Genomic DNA, 17,374 nt, shown 5'->3' on the forward strand with positions numbered 1-17,374 from the left:
CTTCTTTCATCTAGCAAATTCTTATGTTCTTATGATCACTGTAGGATTAGCTGTTTTTGCTTTGTGTCTGTTCCATATTTACATTATATGGACCATAATAAATTCCAATTATTTCTAGTCTCTAACTATTTTTGTATTTTTTGTATCAGTGAATTCAAAGTAATTCAAATTTGAGCACACCCAAGCAGAAGTGAATGTTCATGTCAAGAAAAGCATTCTTCAGTCCTGGCATTTGTGGCGAATTCTGTTTCCATGACTCGGTTCACTACCAGAATTACCAGTGCAAGGATTTTTCTGTGCAATGATTGTTTTGGCACACTTGCTTCCTCTTGACTCATGTTTTGCAGTAATAATTAATGCGTGCTGAAATAATTAACAAGAAAGATTTTTTGTGTCTGCAGAGAGCAATGTAACTTCCATAATTTGGGAAAAATCTGATGTTTTTAAATGTGTATGTTTTTTAAATAATTGGTTGCGCATATACTTTGAAGATTATCAAAAAACAACTGGATACAATTATAGGTTAGTATCAAGGTACTTAAGTATGTCTGAAATCTAGCACTTGATGTTTGTGACCATAACGTGCACAGCCCTATTTTTTTCAATAGATACGTTTTTATGAAGTTGTTCGACCTTTGAAGGAGAATGTTGAAGAGCTTCGGCAAAAGAAAGTTGACCTTTCTGAGGAGTGCAATAACCAGAAAACTCAACTGAATTCCTTAATTGAGGTTTGTAATTCTCAAAACTTTATTTTGAATTAAACCTTTAGATACTTGGGCATACTTAAGTATTAATGGATGTGTTCGTTTAATGACATTGTCGGTGCTCATTGAGTGGTTGTGTAGAATCAGAATCTTGGAGCACAGAAGGAGGCCGTTCAGTCCTTCGTGCCAGTGCCGGCTCTTTAAGAGAGCTACCGACTAGTCCCACTCCCCTGCTCTTACCCCACAGCCCTGCAAATGTTTCTTTTTTAAGTACCTATTCAGTTCCCTTTTGAAAGCTACTATCGAATCTGCTTCTACCACCCTTTCAGGCAGTGCATTCCAGACCGTAACAACTCTGTCTTGTTGCTCATTTTTCTCCTGATATGTTTGCTTTGCTGCATGCCCTTTGCTCTTTGTTGGAATGCGCTTGCTCTGCACCTTTCAATCTCATCATTAGATAAATCCCATTGCCGATCAGCTATTTTTGTGCCAGCTATTGAGCCAGAAGGTGGCCATTTGGCCCATCGTGTCTGTGGTGGCTCTTTGAAAGAGCTATCCAAGTAATCCCACTCCCCTGCTCTTATATCATAGCCCTGTAATTTTTTTCTTTTAAACACCTCTTCCAATTCCCTTTTGAAAGCTACTATTGAATCTGTTTCCACCATCCTTTCTGGCAGTGCATTCCCCTGAAGGTAACAACTCCTCATCTTCCCTCTGGTTCTTTTCCAAATTATCTTAAATCTGTGTCCTCTGATTACTGACCTACCTACCAGAGGAAACAGTTTCTCCCTATTTACTCTGTCAAAACCCCTCATGATTTTGAACAGCTCTATTAAATTTTCCCCTTAACCTTCTCTGTGCCAAGGAGAACAATCACAGCTCTCTTGTCTCTCCACATAATTTAAATTCCTCATCCCTGTATTAAACTTAATTTAATGTAATGACTGTTGATGAAGTTAAAGTACTTCCAAGTAAAAATTTGGTGAAAAGCATATTTTATGCATATATAATTGTTTTAAATGTGACGAAGCTAATCAATGTTGAGACTATTTGGTTTAAAAAAAAATTAAAAATTCAAATTTGGCTTCAAAAGTATTTAGGAGCCAAATGCCCAAATTATTAACCAAAGAAAGTCTAAAGCCTGACTTAACATTTACCCACCACAATCGGATGCCTGACTGCAAACTTTAAATTGTGCAACGCTCATACTTAGTTTGAGCTTTATTTTAATCCGGAAAGAATATAGGTAGGGAGAGAATAATAGGCATGGATATAAATTATGGTCAAGTCTCTAGATGATTTGGCTGGAATATTGTTGAAACTTTTTGAAGTCAGAAATTATTTCTAGTTGGATATAGAATGCTTGGAAAAACAAGCAAGTTATGGTTTGCCCAGTGACCTGATTAAAGTTATGATTACACTGTGGTTTTCGACTCACATATTGAATTTGTGTTTGATGTTTGCGAAGTTCTTACAAAGTTGCATCAGACTCCACATTTTAACATTAAACTTTATTTTCAGAAAACTGCCAAGGTTGGTGAATAAGAATTCACTTATTCTTGACTTTCCTTATTTCTCTGTTGTGCTTTTCCACCTTGAATGTACTGCTCTATAGCCCATGGTCTTTCATGCGTTCTCAATTTAAGAGAAACGCTAATGCTCGGACTCCCATTGATTCTGCACAATTTCAGTTAATTTAGCATATATCAGAATGTAAATCTGATGTCTTCCTCAATTGAATGTCTTAGAACCACAGAGCCACATTGGTCAAGGTTTGAAGTTCTAACAAATTGAATTCATAGCACATTTCTGGTAGAGTGACATCTCAAAATATTAAACAGAGAGCGTGCCATCAAATAGGGAGGATAGGGGAGGTGACTGTAAGCATGCTTAAAGAAGAAGGTTTTGCTTTTAAAGACCAATAGCAAGAGGGACAAGTCAAAATAATTTGGGGAGAGAGATCCGGAGGGTATGGGCATAGAGGCTGAAGGGTCAGCTGCTGTGGCGGGACAAGAAACACGATCCATTACTAAGTGACAAATCCTCCATTCTGGATTAAATCCAATATCTGGAGGCTCAAAATAAGAAGTGCTGTTCTGTTCAAACCACTTTGAAATGAATTATTATTTTTTTCAAAGGAATTATTATCCTTTATCATGTTTAAAATGCTCTGTACCTGGGTAGCTGCCAGTAAACACATATCCAACAGCTTTTTCTCCATGGAATGTCCTGTGCATCACCCAGCATGGTGTCCACACTGATGGGATCTCAGGCCAATTACATAACCCCTCACTATTGCAGCCACTAATTCAGAACCTTTCTGATCTGCAAGGCATACAAGGGATTCCATTAGAAAACTTTTTATGTTGAAGGGGTAACGCTGGCTAGAGAGCCCTTTTTAACACCACTCTTAACATTCACTAGGCAGGGATGTAGATGCATTACAATTTTTTCCACCTCTCCTGAAGGTAATTACTTATGCTTAGGGGTAACATAGACACTATTAACTCTCCATCCATGTAAGGAGCAAAACAATTATGGTACAAAACTCTTAAACAAATAATGGTATCTATTTATGGTGATCAATAAAACAGTGGGGCTCAACTGTAATTAAAATTGTTATATCTAAAGAAATAAACCATACTTTATAACTGAATTGTACAGCACTTTGGAAATTAGAGTTCAGTAAAAAATATATTTATGCAAAGCAGGTTTATTTAACACTAATCTTTTATTGTACTGTTTCACACTTCTTTAGAGCTATGAAAATGAAAGGAAAATTCGCTGTGATCTTGAGGTACGATGTCAGCGTCTTACATTAGAGTTAGCTGACACCAAGCAGCTCATCCAGCAAGGGATTATAAGAGAGAAAATTATGACCGAGTAAAGCAGTAAGTACACTGTTCAGTTGTTTTATCTGTATGTTTTTATTTCTTTGGTAAAGAAAGGAACATCTTGAACTTTTATAGTTCATCATGTCAAAACATTTCAAAGTTCTTCACAGATCTTTATTTCAAGTTAGTCACTGTTTTCCAGTCTTGAGGCTATCTTTAAAAGTAACAGATACCCAGAATCCATCCAGGATGTCCAAAGTCAGTTATTTCGAAAAACAGGAAGAAAATACCTGCCTGTTCCACCATCAGTGGTCGGGTTTTCAGCCTATCTGTCCCCACTCTCTGGAACGCCATTGCGCAGTTCTTTCCCCTCCACCCTTCCTTCAAGGTCCATCTCAAGATTTTCCTCTTTGACTGCACGTTCGATTATCTCCCACTCCCATCTCCCAAATCTAACTTTCAGTTCGGGTGCAAATCCTCAACTATCTGGAACCTTGGCATGCCCTCCTGATATGAAAGGCACACTATAAGATGCAATTTGTGTGTTTGTTTTTGTAAAAATGGTGAAAAATCAAAGATTTTGTTAATTTGCTGTGGCAATGTTTTAGGGTTGATGTTGGAATAGTGAGATAAAAATCTATTCTGCAAAATGTTATCAAAGCTCTGCCTTGCTGTTGATTTTTATGTTACATGTTCCATGTATTTTGTTTTAGTGAGAGAGAGGCATTTGAACGGGATACTTCAGAGCTCAGAAAACAATTTGAATTACTGGATATCACACATAAGGCACAAACTAAGGAGAAAAATGACTTATCCAACGAGGTATATGTATACTGATGTCGATTTTACCTTCTTCATCTTCCTAGATCCAGACTTCAGTGCTTGCATGTTTCTTACCTCCAACTTGAATGCTTTCTTCCATTCTGTTTTCACCAGTTTGTGAATCAGGAGAAAAGAGAAGAATGCTATATAATAATACTAATCCTTGCATTTGATATAGCGCTTTTCACGTCTTCTAGGCGTCTCAAAGCGCTGCACAGAATACACTGTAAAGTGAATTGACTGTATGTTTGTGGGCGAAACGCGGCAGCCAATTGTGCACAGCAGTGTCCCACAAACAGTCATAGATTGAATTGACCAATTTATTATTTTTTTGATAAAAATGCTATATGTAAGCATGAGTGAAAAAGACACTTAGAAAACTTATGGTCTGATATTTTCAAATGGTATCCATTTTTCATTTAGTGCTTTTCATCTTTATAAGAAATCCAACTGTGTCTGACTACTAAAGATTTGTAGCCTTGAACCATACTTCCCTTTATAACTTCCCTCTGAGCTTTATACAGCAAACTCATCTGACAACTCTCTTTCTGTTCCATTTCTTGTTATTGGAATTCATATTCATCTATTCTCACGAGTTAGAATCTTCACAAAACAATTCTAATATAATTTTAATTCTAAATTTTAGTGTACTGCACTCTTTCTTGAAAATGTAACAACAACAAAATTACATTTGTATAGCGCTTCACGTCAGGAGGATGTCCCAAAACGCTGGATAATCAATATTTTGGACACGAGCTGGTTGGGATTGGGGAAAGTGGAGAGCAAGGGGAGAAGGAGCTTGACCGAAGGTCTGGTTAAAGAGGAGGGTCTCGAGATGGCTCTTGAAGGAGGCAAGGGAGGGGGCGATGCGGAGGGAATGCGGGATGGAGTTCCAGCGGGTAGGGGAAGAGCGACTGAAGGTCTGCCAGCCAGTGGTGGGGCGTGCGAGGCAGGGGATGTGAAGCAGGCCGGAGCCCACTGAGCAGAGGGAGCGACCAGGTTGGTAGGGGAGTTAGAACGTCTCAGAGATAGGGGGGAGGAAAGCCATGGAGGGCTTTGAAAGTGAGGACCAGGATCTTGAACTGTAACCTCTGTGTGATGGGAAGCCAGTGGAGTCGGGCAGGATGGGGGTAATAGGGTTGTGGAGCCTGGTGTGGGAGAGAATAACAGCTACAGATTTCTGTATGATCTGCAATCTCTGGAGGGAGGAGTTGGGGAGGCTGATAAACGGGGAGTTGGTATAGTCGAGCCTGGATGTTATGAATGTGCGTATGAGGGTCTCGGCAGCCTGCGGTGTGAGACAGTGGCGGAGCCGGGCAATGTTGCGGATGTATGTATTTATGTTTGGTCTCTGAGGAAGATCTTTCTTATAACACAGATTTATGTCCAGCACTTTCCAGTGAAACCAAACATTTCATGTTAATTCTGTGAAACTTCCAAAGCTGATCCAAGATGCCTGCAAATAGTGCATAAAATCATATGACTAATATATTAGCACTGGTCTTCCAATCAAACATTAAAGGAAAACATTAAATTGGTCCTTAATTCCTTTTTTTTCTGTCTCTATATTCTGTAAAAACTGTCAGGAAGGAGGTGGATAAAATTTAGCTGAGATCTGTTTGTAAATGCAAAATGAGGCAACTGTTTCCAACAACAATGGACCCCAGTCAGAATGGCCAATTAATTTGGAGGATTTTTGGCCACGGCACAAGGAGAAACTCCTTCATCTTTTTGAATAGTGTAATGGGATGTTTAGTAGCAAAAGCAACTTGTATTTCCATAGAGTTTGCTAATGGTGGCCCATACTTAAATTTACAGTTAATTTCCTGGGCTCAGAGGGAAGCAAATCAAGTCAAGAATGCTGATCCCCTGTTTCCTTGTGACCCTGGGCTCAGACATGAAGAAAGATCACAAAATTCGGGGGAGGGGGGATGGATTCTGGAGTTCTGAACCATAGCCTAGTAAGTTACGGTCTTTAGGAGAAATGTGAAGAAAATGTGCGGCTTTGCAGGGGATGCAAAATTGACACATGTGGATAACATTATGCAGACTTCCATTTACTTACAACTATTTGCCATTGATGCCCTTGAGAAGGAGATCTGGTGTGCAGCCTAGAGGCATATTGCACTGCGGACATGCCTGGCAAGAATCTACAATCTCCTCATCGATCTACAGATGAACCTATTTCTCAGATTTATATCTGAATGTGAAAGCCCACTCTTGTTTTTCTTTTTACTGTACAAGTTTAGCTGGGTCATGCTACTGCATGCAATCTCCTTAAGGGTTCTGACAATAATGATGTTCAACTAGTCAGCAGACCTGTGAAGACTAATGAAGACTTAATATTTGATATTCTGTCTCCTCTCCCCACTCCACCATTCACTGCTTTGTGACAGTAATACAGCTGAGAATAGATTGAGAAGTCATACCTGCATATTTGCACTGTGGTGCGCATCCATTGACAATGCCCTCTAAAAGAACCCCTTTGACGACAGGTTTGAAAGATGCTTTCAAGATTGTAAGAATCACTTGTTTCTTACTCATAGACAATAAAATCCATTGTAAAAGTATAGCTGTATACTAGGGAAGCCAACCTCCACAGCAAGATGGTGATTAATATTTTATGTTTTTGAAATCAGACTGTATCCATTGTCTCTTGCACAAAAATAGGAGATGATCATGTGCCCCCTGACCACCATTCAGAACAATTCATAAACCACATTGTTAAAGCTCTCACTGCAACATTGAACCAAAGAATGAAATGGAAATGCTGATCAACATCTGAAAATTCATTTTATCCTTGACATTAAAACAGGGTTTATAAGCTGCTGAATGTTGACTAGAGTATATAATTGGAAGTAATTGCAGAATATACTGCACTAGAATAAAGTTTATCCTTTGTGGTCCTTTGAAAAAGCAGCAAATCCAGTTTGTGAAATCAGTACTCTTCAACCAGTAATGTGACCCAAATTATCAATTCACGTTATGACAGAACCCTTTGGAAATGTATTGATTTGCAATTGATGCTATTTCTCCATGTTACACACAGATGGCAGCATTGCAACAATCTGTTAGTTTGCTTCAAAAGGATAAAGAGTACTTGAATCGTCAGAATATGGAAATGAATGTCCGATGTGCTCATGAAGAAGACCGAATAGAAAGATTGCAACTTCACCTTGAGGAGGCAAAGAAAGCTAGGGAAGAAATGTATGAAAAATATGTGGTTTCAAGGTATGAAAATTCTATCTTAATCAGTGTGAACTTTTACAGTTATTATTGAATCTGTATTAATAAATGAGTTGAAACCCCCACATTTGTTTGGCCGTTAAGTTTTAGCATCCATACCTGCTTTTAGTCGTTTGAAACTTGTTGAAATGAATGAAAGCATAAAACGTTTGCAATAAATTTGTATACTATACATTGACGAATGGTCAGACCTTTGGAACCACACATTAGCATAAGTCAATGGTTTTAAGAAAGAAATCTGTGGATGAGAAAACATCCTATTGGAACAAGTAAATTATTACAGACTATGAACAATTGTATAGAAAGCATCTATGTTTTTGGAGAAAATAATGACTTGGATACATCATTTAAATATTATGTTCTGGTGTATACAACACATATTATGATAGATACAGTAAGATTTCCTTCAAAACCAAAATGAATAAAGTATATGCACAGGACCATATAAAGAACTCCCTTTATATCAGCTCCAGAACTTTCCATTTACTTATTTTCCATTCTGTTTAAAAAAAATCTTTTTGTTCTAAAACCAGTAATTTAAGCCACAATAACTAGCGTTTGTAGCAAAATGCCAATGAAGGAACCCCCCTAATCCATATTAATGTTTATCCTCTAGTTTAATTTCATGTAGTTTGTGAGACTAACCAAATTATTGAATTACACAATACAGTAATGTGCAGCTATTATATATTGTTTGAGAACCAGTCATGACAGAATTGTTTCAATGAGAATATACTCCGTGATCATGTAATGGCTTTCGTTCAGTGTTTAACTGAACATTTAAATTTAAGCTGTACAATTCTATGATTGTATGATGCTTTTCTTGGGAATTTCTCCATATAGGGTAATAAATCCTTCAAAAAATAATATTAATAATAATTTGGCAACTCAATCCACGACTGTTTGTCGACACTGCTATGTGCAATTGGCTACCGCATTTTGCTCACAAAATATAAAGTCAATTCACTTCATAGTATATTCTGTGAAGCTCTTTGAGACGTCTCGAAAATGTGATAAGGCGCTATATCAAATGCAAGGATTATTATTTTTTATAAATTAGTTTGCATACTAAAATGAAGACAATTTAGGATGTATATGCTGTCAAACATTAAACTGATGTCCCCTCTGCCTGTTTGGGTGGTCATTAAATATCCCATGGAACCATGTGAAAAAAGAAAGGAGTTTCTCCCAGTGTCCTGGCCCATAATCCTCCAGATAAAAATGGTCATTCATTTCCTGGCTAGTTGTGAGACATTGTGCGATGAGCAATTTGGCTGCTGCATTCACTAGAAAATATAATTCCTACATTTCACAATATAAAATCTTGTGAAGCACTATGAGAATTTTTGGTAATGTAATTAGATGCTATATCAGGAATGTTTTGTACCAAATGTGGATTGCCTAGTGCATAACGAGTTTATACTTTGCTAACTTTTAAGTATCAATGAATACTAGGTTAGGTTCCGCTACTGTTAAGCACTCTGTTGTTGTTGCTGCTGTACTAATGTTGCTGGTATTGAATTACGAAGAAATACTGTTATGTGGTACAAAAATCAAATTATCAACAAAGTATTCGCCTCTCAGTTATAATTGGAGAAGGTCCATTGGCTATCTAGATATTGAAGGTTGTACAAATAGCCAAATTATTAGAAACACCAAAATTAAATTGCATTCCGAACAACTTATTGAACCCTTTCAGAAGTTGGCCTTTTGTTTCTTTTAAAACTTAATCTTCTGACAACAAATTGAGTTGTCAGAAGATTTAAAACACTCGCTTAACTTTTCATCGATTTTAAATATACTTTTAACATGTGCAGCTGCCACAAATCTCAGGTCCTAGATTCAATTCTTGGCCTGTGCTGAATTTGCTGATCTTAGTTAATAATAATAATAATAATCCTTGCATTTGATACAGCGCTTTTCACGTCGGGAGGACGTCCCAAAGCGCTTCACAGAATATACTGTAAAGTGAATTGACTGTATATTTGTGGGCGAACGCGGCAGCCAATTGCGCACAGCAATGTCCCACAAACAGTCGTAGATTGAAAATGACCAATTTATTATTGTTTTTGTTTTTTGGAGGGATTATTATTAGGCGTGTGGAGTAAGGAAACTTGCCCAAGGTTTCGCCCTGCCTGGAATTGAACTCAGGTCTCTCGCTTGCAAAGCGAGTGCTCTAACCACTGAGCTACAGGACTCCACAAGTCCTGGCAGCAATACTTTTATTCACTGCTTAATGCTCCCCTTGCTAAAAAAAATCCATGTGTATGGAGAGTGAATGTGGATATCATTCTATGGTGGTTGTACATATACAAAATTATTGATGCTTCTTTTCAAAGAGATCATTACAAAAATGAATATGAAAATAAATTACGATGTGAACTGGAACAGATCCGAGTGAAAACAGACCGAGAAATTGAGCATCTGCGTATTGGCTCCAAAGAGATGTATGAAAGAGAAAATAGGTAAATTATATTTATCGTTGTATCTATATCATAAGTTCTATAGGTGTAGGATTTATCTCTTTTTTGAACATTTTTCTGGTAGAAGCTAATATTTGTAATGTGTATTTTTGTATTGAACATTCAGTTAAATATTTTGAATAATACAGGCGTTTTCATAATGCTGCCTATTGACAATTTTGTGGTGACCAAACCTTCCAGATTTGGTGATCCTAACAATTAATTAAGAACCTAAGAATGGTTGGAACAAGAAAAGCTCATATTCAATTAATCAAGCCTGTTATTTCCATTGACCATGCACTATCTACCGATTCTACAAATCTACCAATTCTTAACGATTTAAGCTTCTGATGCAGATTTCTGCATAAATACTTCATAATCACTAAAGGCAACTGAATGAAATTCCAGAGTATGTTTCCATCCTTGCATCACAAATATTGAACATTTTCCTACTGCTTTTAAAGATAGGATACCACCCCCCAGCGCCTCAGCAGCATACCAATTGATGATATATTTCAATAGTATTATCATATCTCCTTCAAAAAGAAGCTGCATAAATACTTGTTTGAGAATTTATTTGAAGATTTTAAAAATGTGTTTAGACTGAGATAATCAAATAGTCAGCTGGATACAATAGTTCTTATGTTGATGGGGATAGGAACAATATTAGCTCATTTTAATTACCAAAAAACAGCAAAAGAACTGGAGAACAAAATGGCTGGTTTGCTCTCTGACCTTTCTTCTCACTTGCTGACTTTCAGAAATTGTGATTAACATTTAAAATCCCACCTGCACTATTAGTTTTGTCATCAATTAATCTATCCTACTAGCTAACTACCTCCAGGCTTTATTCTTCCAGTTAGACATACCCCCAGATTGCTGTACATTATGTGCAAATAATGGGAGATGGACCAAAAATTTCAATGTTTTGTTTTCCCTCTTCCCCCAACACCTGTACTCCACTCTTTCAGGATAATGTGTTCTTCCAGTGTGACATAACTAAAATTACTCTGAACTAATCAAGATAAAAAAACACAAACGCAATATTGCTCTGAGCCATGCAGACCAGGATCATCTAAAATTCTACACAAATTGAAAAGCAGCTTCTAAGTCAATCTTAGTCCTATCTTATTTTGTGAGGATTAACGCATTGCTGGTATGGACTAAGGGATTTAGAAGTTTCAGTTGAACTACTGTAGTACATTGTTCTGGAGAGCTGTGTGCAAGTCTCCAAAGAACAACAACTTGTACTTATATAGTGTCCGCCCCGCAGGGTAGTATCTCGGAGGCAGCTGAACCAACGTGTGCAAGTCATTTATATGTTTTGCTTCTTCTTATAGCTATTAATGCCAAGGTCACTGTGACCCGAAGAATATTTGGAAGAAAGTTCTGTGTTTTGACAACCACATGTGAAACAGTTTCTATGGAAGTTGATGCAGACTCCTCTGTTTGTAGAATTTTTTAATTTGTGACTTTGGCAACTTTTCTTTTCTTTTTCGCATTGCTCTCCTCTTCACGCTGGAGAAAGATGTGAAGAATGTTTTCAATTACTGTTTTATTTTGTTTCTGAATTGCAGCCCAAGTTTAAATGGGCTAATTTATTAGAAGACCTGAAAAGCGCTATATCAAATTCAAAGATTATTATTATTATTAAAGCAATAATGAAATAGTCTTGTCTACTAATCAGTGAAAAGGAAGAAATATCTATTCTGAGACAACTGTTAATTACATTTTGAAAAATAGACCTGAAGAAACGTTTAGAATAGCAGTGATGATGTATATAACATTGTTTGCATTTACTAGAGTTTTCTTTTCATTCAGAAATTTGCGAGAAGCAAGAGACAATGCGATTGCAGAAAAAGACCGTGCTGTTGAAGCTGAAAAAGATGCCATGGCAAAATATGACCAACTTCTAGAGCAGTAAGTGATTAATCTGTCCCAGAAATGCAGAAGTCACAATTTACAGACATCTCAATGTTTTTAAAATTAAACTGGCAGTATGAGAATCAATTGAAAAGTCAATGGGATGTGGCCTTTATCTCAAAAGAGTTGGAACACAAAACAAGGAAGTAACACTTCATTCACTACATTATCAAATATATAAATTTGTGTAGGAAAGTCTTACAATGACTTGTGCACATTTCTTAACGTCCAAATGATTTTAATTCATGAAGAAACGCAAGTACTTGCAAGTATGTTGTTTTTGGATGCACTGGTGTTATCGTATAGAAGTGTTGATAGAAACCCATGCTGTCCAAATATTTGCTTATGATCACTGTATGGAAAATATTTTTAGCTTATTCAGTTGACTGCCAAACAAATTATTAGTAATATAAGTAGCAGTTGGCCTATGGCATTCCGTTAAAATGTTTCTACTGGTGTTAAAGTCTAAGTAAAGAGTGGCTATCAAGTCAAGTAATTGTTTTGTCATGCTGCCTTTGGTAAATTATATATTGCCTCGTTTCAAAAAAGATCCTACCTTGTAAGGAATAATTAAAATTCAGTGTTTTTTCACATTTGGGGTTTTGAAATTCAGCAGAAAGCTAACTTGACTGAAATCAGCTATCAACTTCATCAGTAACCATTCTATCTCCTGCCAACATAATTTTCTCAATGCAGGTTCAGAATGTCCTGAAAAGATTGGAATCTGTTTTGCAGTTGAAATTTTCCTAATATAAAGTTGCAGCGTAAAATAGATCTCATTGTTGGTAGGAACTGTTGAAATTAATTAATGGTCAATTTAGCCCCCCTCCCAACAAACTGAAAGTAAAAGTAATTGACTGAATGTCCAGACTAAAACTCAAGATTTTTCTCTCTTTCCCTTTGTAAATTGATATACATGGAAAGTTATCAGTGAAATTGAAAGGATTTTCTGACTGAGGCTTTAATGTAAATAGTTGTTTCTGAGGAATTTTAAAAGGTAACTTTTAGTCCCATTAACAGAGCATTTTTGTGGTCCTTTTTCAATAGATTTGCCATTTCCCCCCATGTTCAATTTATAATTTTTAGTGACACTAAATTCTGCATGAGTGTTAATGCTGTGTTGTCATCAGAAGATGAAGCTGGCACTAAGAGGTGCATTCTAGGTCCCAGATCACAGATCCCTGATCCCGCTATTAAAACCATTCCATGACATCTACAGGCATTCAAGCCCGTCAACAACAGATGCGGGGAGTATTTTCAATCTGGCATTTTGGAAGACATCCAAACTGGTATTTCCTTATTCTGTTCTATGGATATATTTGTACTCCAAGCAATTACAAGAATTTACTAAAATGTGTGGTCAAATATTTAGCAATATAGGTAACCCAAGAGTGATAGCTATATAGATGATTCAGCTGTAGTCAATCAGGTCAAAAGTATTATGTATGAAAAAGTCTATACTTTCAAAATTTAACAAACAACATGTAACCAATCATGGCACAGCATTTAAAGGAATGCTCAGATGTTTTTTGATGGCTGAATGAGTTTATTCAGTGAGTTAATGTGCCATACAAACCATAAAGATTCCAAGTTCTTTGTCAGAAATTGAATATCAGAGAAGGTACTTGAATTTATTGAGGGAATTGAGATTTTGATGAAATGAGATAAATTCCAACTAGTCAGTATGCATCCATCTTAAGTTGGATTTGGGTACATTGCATTTGAGGGAGGACAGCTTAAGAATTGTGCAGTGTGAATACTGCCCTTTTCAGGTGGGGGTCGCTTCTTGAGACCATTATAAACAAAAACAAACATTTTAGACTATGATGTCACCAAAATGTTCTTTGTTACCACAGGAAATTAAGGTCATCCAAGAAGCAAACAGTTGTGTTTTGCCCTAATAACCTTTGCTTCCCTCCCAGGTTGAGGTGTCTTATCTTCAGGCAGCACAATCTCAAAGTATTATAGAACCAGATACAATACAGTGTATGTTAATAATCCTTACATTTGTTATAGCGTGTTTCACATCAGTGGCATGTTCCAAAGTACTTCACAGGATAGACTGTAATGTGCCGATTGTGTTTTATGTTGGTACCTAAGCAGGGTTGCGCTTTAAGTGATGCTGTACTTTTTAGAGGATCTCATCCTCAATAAGTTGATCAATCTGAACACAAATTGAGGGGAATTCAAAGGTTAGTGAAAACGTCCAATGTGATGTAAATAGTGCTGAAGGTGAGAGACGAGGGACTGACTTGGATGTTTACATAGTTTCCACTCAAGTCTTTAGAAGGGCAGACAGACATACCATGATTTTGCTTATTTTGGTAGATGATTTATCTTTGATATGTGGAGCATAACAAAGAGCTAATCTGTTTTGCTGTAACGTACTATTGAAAGCATTCAGCGCTAAAAACTAGACAGTGTTGAAGGCAGCCAATAAGTACAATTAATGAGAAAATAGGTCTTTTTAATCTCGTATAAAGGGAATCAAAAGAAAAATATATTGAGGAAACAAACTTTGCTGCTCAATTGAGATTTACTCAGGCGATCCAAAATTCATGTAAAACAAACTGCATGTCAGATAGGATGGCACAAAGTGTTGGTAGAGAAGAGATTTTCCCTTGTGCTGGGAGGGTCCTCATCCATTTTTCCTGCAGTGTGGTAGGATCATTATCCATTTCACTGTTGTATAATACACAACTTCTGTGTTATTAGTGTATACTGAAAATAACAGCAACATCCAAATAATGTATTAGGTACAATACATTTTATTTTAAATTTTAAATAATTTTATTTAATACAAAATCCATACAATTGAATGTTTAAGACACATAGACTCTGAGTTTAATACTTTATCTCTACTAAAGGTGGATTTTCAAGACTGCAATTAGTTGGATCTGGATAAAGACCAGAGATAGCTCAAATTTCTCAGTGGGGCGTTTCAGAGAGCCCTTCATACTTGCAATAATTCCTCTTAAAACTAAATATAACAATATACTTTAAACAAAATCATTCCCCATATGTATTGGATCAACAAAGTACATTACAGGTTTTTTTAACCCTTAGAGCGCAGTTTTTTTAACAAAAAGTTATGTTACTACCTGAGGGCTTTAAATGTTTATTCATATTTCTGGCCTCCAACTCCAACATTTGGATGGAATTGCAGCCTTGGATTGACGACACCTCTTACAATACACTGCAAAGTGATCATTTGAATGTGTTACACAAAAAAATCTGATTATCATGTCATAAAAGATGCACAGTGAAAAGCAGTGTTTTATGAAATCATACTTTTGAGCCCTCTTGGCAAGTCTGCTAACTCGTGATTAATAATAACCCTTCCATTTGATATAGCGCCTTATCATGTCTTCGAGACATCTCAAAGCGCTTCCTCAGAATATACTGTAAAGTGAATTGACTGTCTATTTTGTGGACGGAACGCACAGCATTTAATTGATTACTACAGATTACTACAGATTTAAGTCATGAGTGGCATGTTTCTCATTTTACAATTCCATATTAAGATATTGTTTTAATTTTGTAAGAGATTTTGTAATATTGTTTTCGTTAGCTATTTCTTGATTATTGAAAATGTATCTGCCATTGTTTTCCTTTGTAATCCCCCCTTTTACAAAATTAGGCCACTCCCCCTCATGCACCATTTCTTATTGAGAATAGATTAGACTTACTCTCGTACGTGGAGTCCTGTAGCTCAGTGGTTAGAGCACTCGCTTTGCAAGTGAGAGACCTGAGTTCAATTCCAGGCAGAGGGCAAAACCTTGGGCAAGTTTCCTTACTCCACACAGAGCCTAATAATAATCCCTCCAAAAAACCAAAAACAATAATAAAAATTGGTCATTTTCAATCTACGACTGTTTGTGGGACATTGCTGTGCGCAATTGGCTGCCGCGTTCGCCCACAAATATACAGTCAATTCACTTTACAGTGTATTCTGTGAAGCGCTTTGGGACGTCCGCTCGACGTGAAAAGCACTATATCAAATTCAAGGATTATTATTATTAATATACTTGCATCATTGAGTAAAACAAACCGACATTACACTGAGCAAAAACAGAAGTCGCTGGGAACTCTGAGCAGGTCAGACAGCATCTATGGAGAAAGGAAAGTGAGTCAACATTTCAGATCCATGACCCTTCCTCAGAACTGGGGCATGTTGGGAGGGAGAGGCTTTTAAGGGCGAACAGAGAGGAGGGAGGCAGGGCAAGGAAGACAAAGGAGAAAATAAGGTAGAGAACAGGGGATGGTAAATTAAAGAGGAGTTAATGATGCAAAACAAAGTGGGGGTTTACAACAAAGCGGGGGAATAGAGGTGTTAATACTGCAGAACAAAGGGTGGGGTAAAAGATTGCAACAAAATAATAATAATCCTTGCATTTGATATAGTGCTTTTCAAATCTTCTCGATGTTTCAAAGCGCTTCACAGAATAGACTAAAGTGAATTGACCATATATTTGTGGGCAAAACACGGCAGCCAATTGCGCACAGCAGTGTCCTTTCCAGTCGTGGATTGAAAATGACCAATTTATTATTGTTTTGTTTTTGGAGGGATTATTATTAGGTGTGTGGAGTAAGGAAACTTGCCCAAGATTTCGCCCTGCCTGGAATTGAACCCAGGTGTCTTGCTTGCTAACCACTGAGCTACAGGACTCCACAAAAATAGGCAGATCAGAGAGAGAAAAGGTGTGTCTGAGACCAATATGGCGTGGTAATGGTCGCAGAAGAGGGGTAGGGGGAAGGTGAGCTGTTATGGTCTGAAATTGTTGAAATCAATATTGAGGCCAGAGAGCTGTAAGGTCCCTAGCAGATAAATGAGGCGCTGCTCCTTGAGCTTGGCTGTGGCTCATGGAACAGCGTAGGAGACCGTGGATGGAGAAGTCAGAGTGGGAGGGAGAGTTGAAGTGGCAAGAAACTGGAAGCTCAGGTTTGTGCTTGCGACAGAACAGAGGTGTTCAGCAAATCGGTTACCGAATCTGAGTTTGGTTTCCCCAATGTAGAGGAGACCACATCGTGAGCAGCGAATGTGGTAGTATATTGGTGGTAGTACACGTAAATCGCTGTCTCACTTGAAATCTGGGGCCCTGGACAGTGGTGTGGGAGGCGGTGAAAGGGCAAGTATTGCATCTCCTACGCTGGAATGGGAAGGTGCCTGAGGGAGGAGAGGAACTGGTGGTGGTGATGGAGGAATGAACCAGGGAGTCACAAGAGGGAATGGTTCCTACAGAATGCTGAGAGGGGATGGGAAGGAAAGGTGTGCTTAGTGCTTGGATCATGCTGGAGGTGCCAAAAATGGTGGAGAATTATTTTTTGGATGTTGAGGCTGGTGGGATGGAAGGTGAGGACTAGGGGGACCCTATCATGGTTC

General features: G+C 37.5%; 1 protein-coding gene across 1 annotated transcript in view; it reads left to right on the top strand.

Moving 5' to 3' along the window:
- The window catches only part of pibf1 (progesterone immunomodulatory binding factor 1), a 74,236-nt gene that overhangs the window by 12,998 nt on the left and 43,864 nt on the right, over positions 1 to 17,374 (top strand). Inside the window, 7 exon segments of the mRNA XM_007890732.2 lie at positions 609 to 728; positions 3,463 to 3,556; positions 3,559 to 3,595; positions 4,252 to 4,360; positions 7,410 to 7,591; positions 9,946 to 10,071; positions 11,890 to 11,988. Of these exon segments, the coding sequence (XP_007888923.2) occupies positions 609 to 728; positions 3,463 to 3,556; positions 3,559 to 3,595; positions 4,252 to 4,360; positions 7,410 to 7,591; positions 9,946 to 10,071; positions 11,890 to 11,988 (767 nt within the window).

Source organism: Callorhinchus milii, unplaced genomic scaffold, assembly GCF_018977255.1.
Source record: "Callorhinchus milii isolate IMCB2004 unplaced genomic scaffold, IMCB_Cmil_1.0 Scaffold4, whole genome shotgun sequence".
Classification (NCBI taxonomy): Eukaryota; Metazoa; Chordata; class Chondrichthyes; order Chimaeriformes; family Callorhinchidae; genus Callorhinchus; species Callorhinchus milii.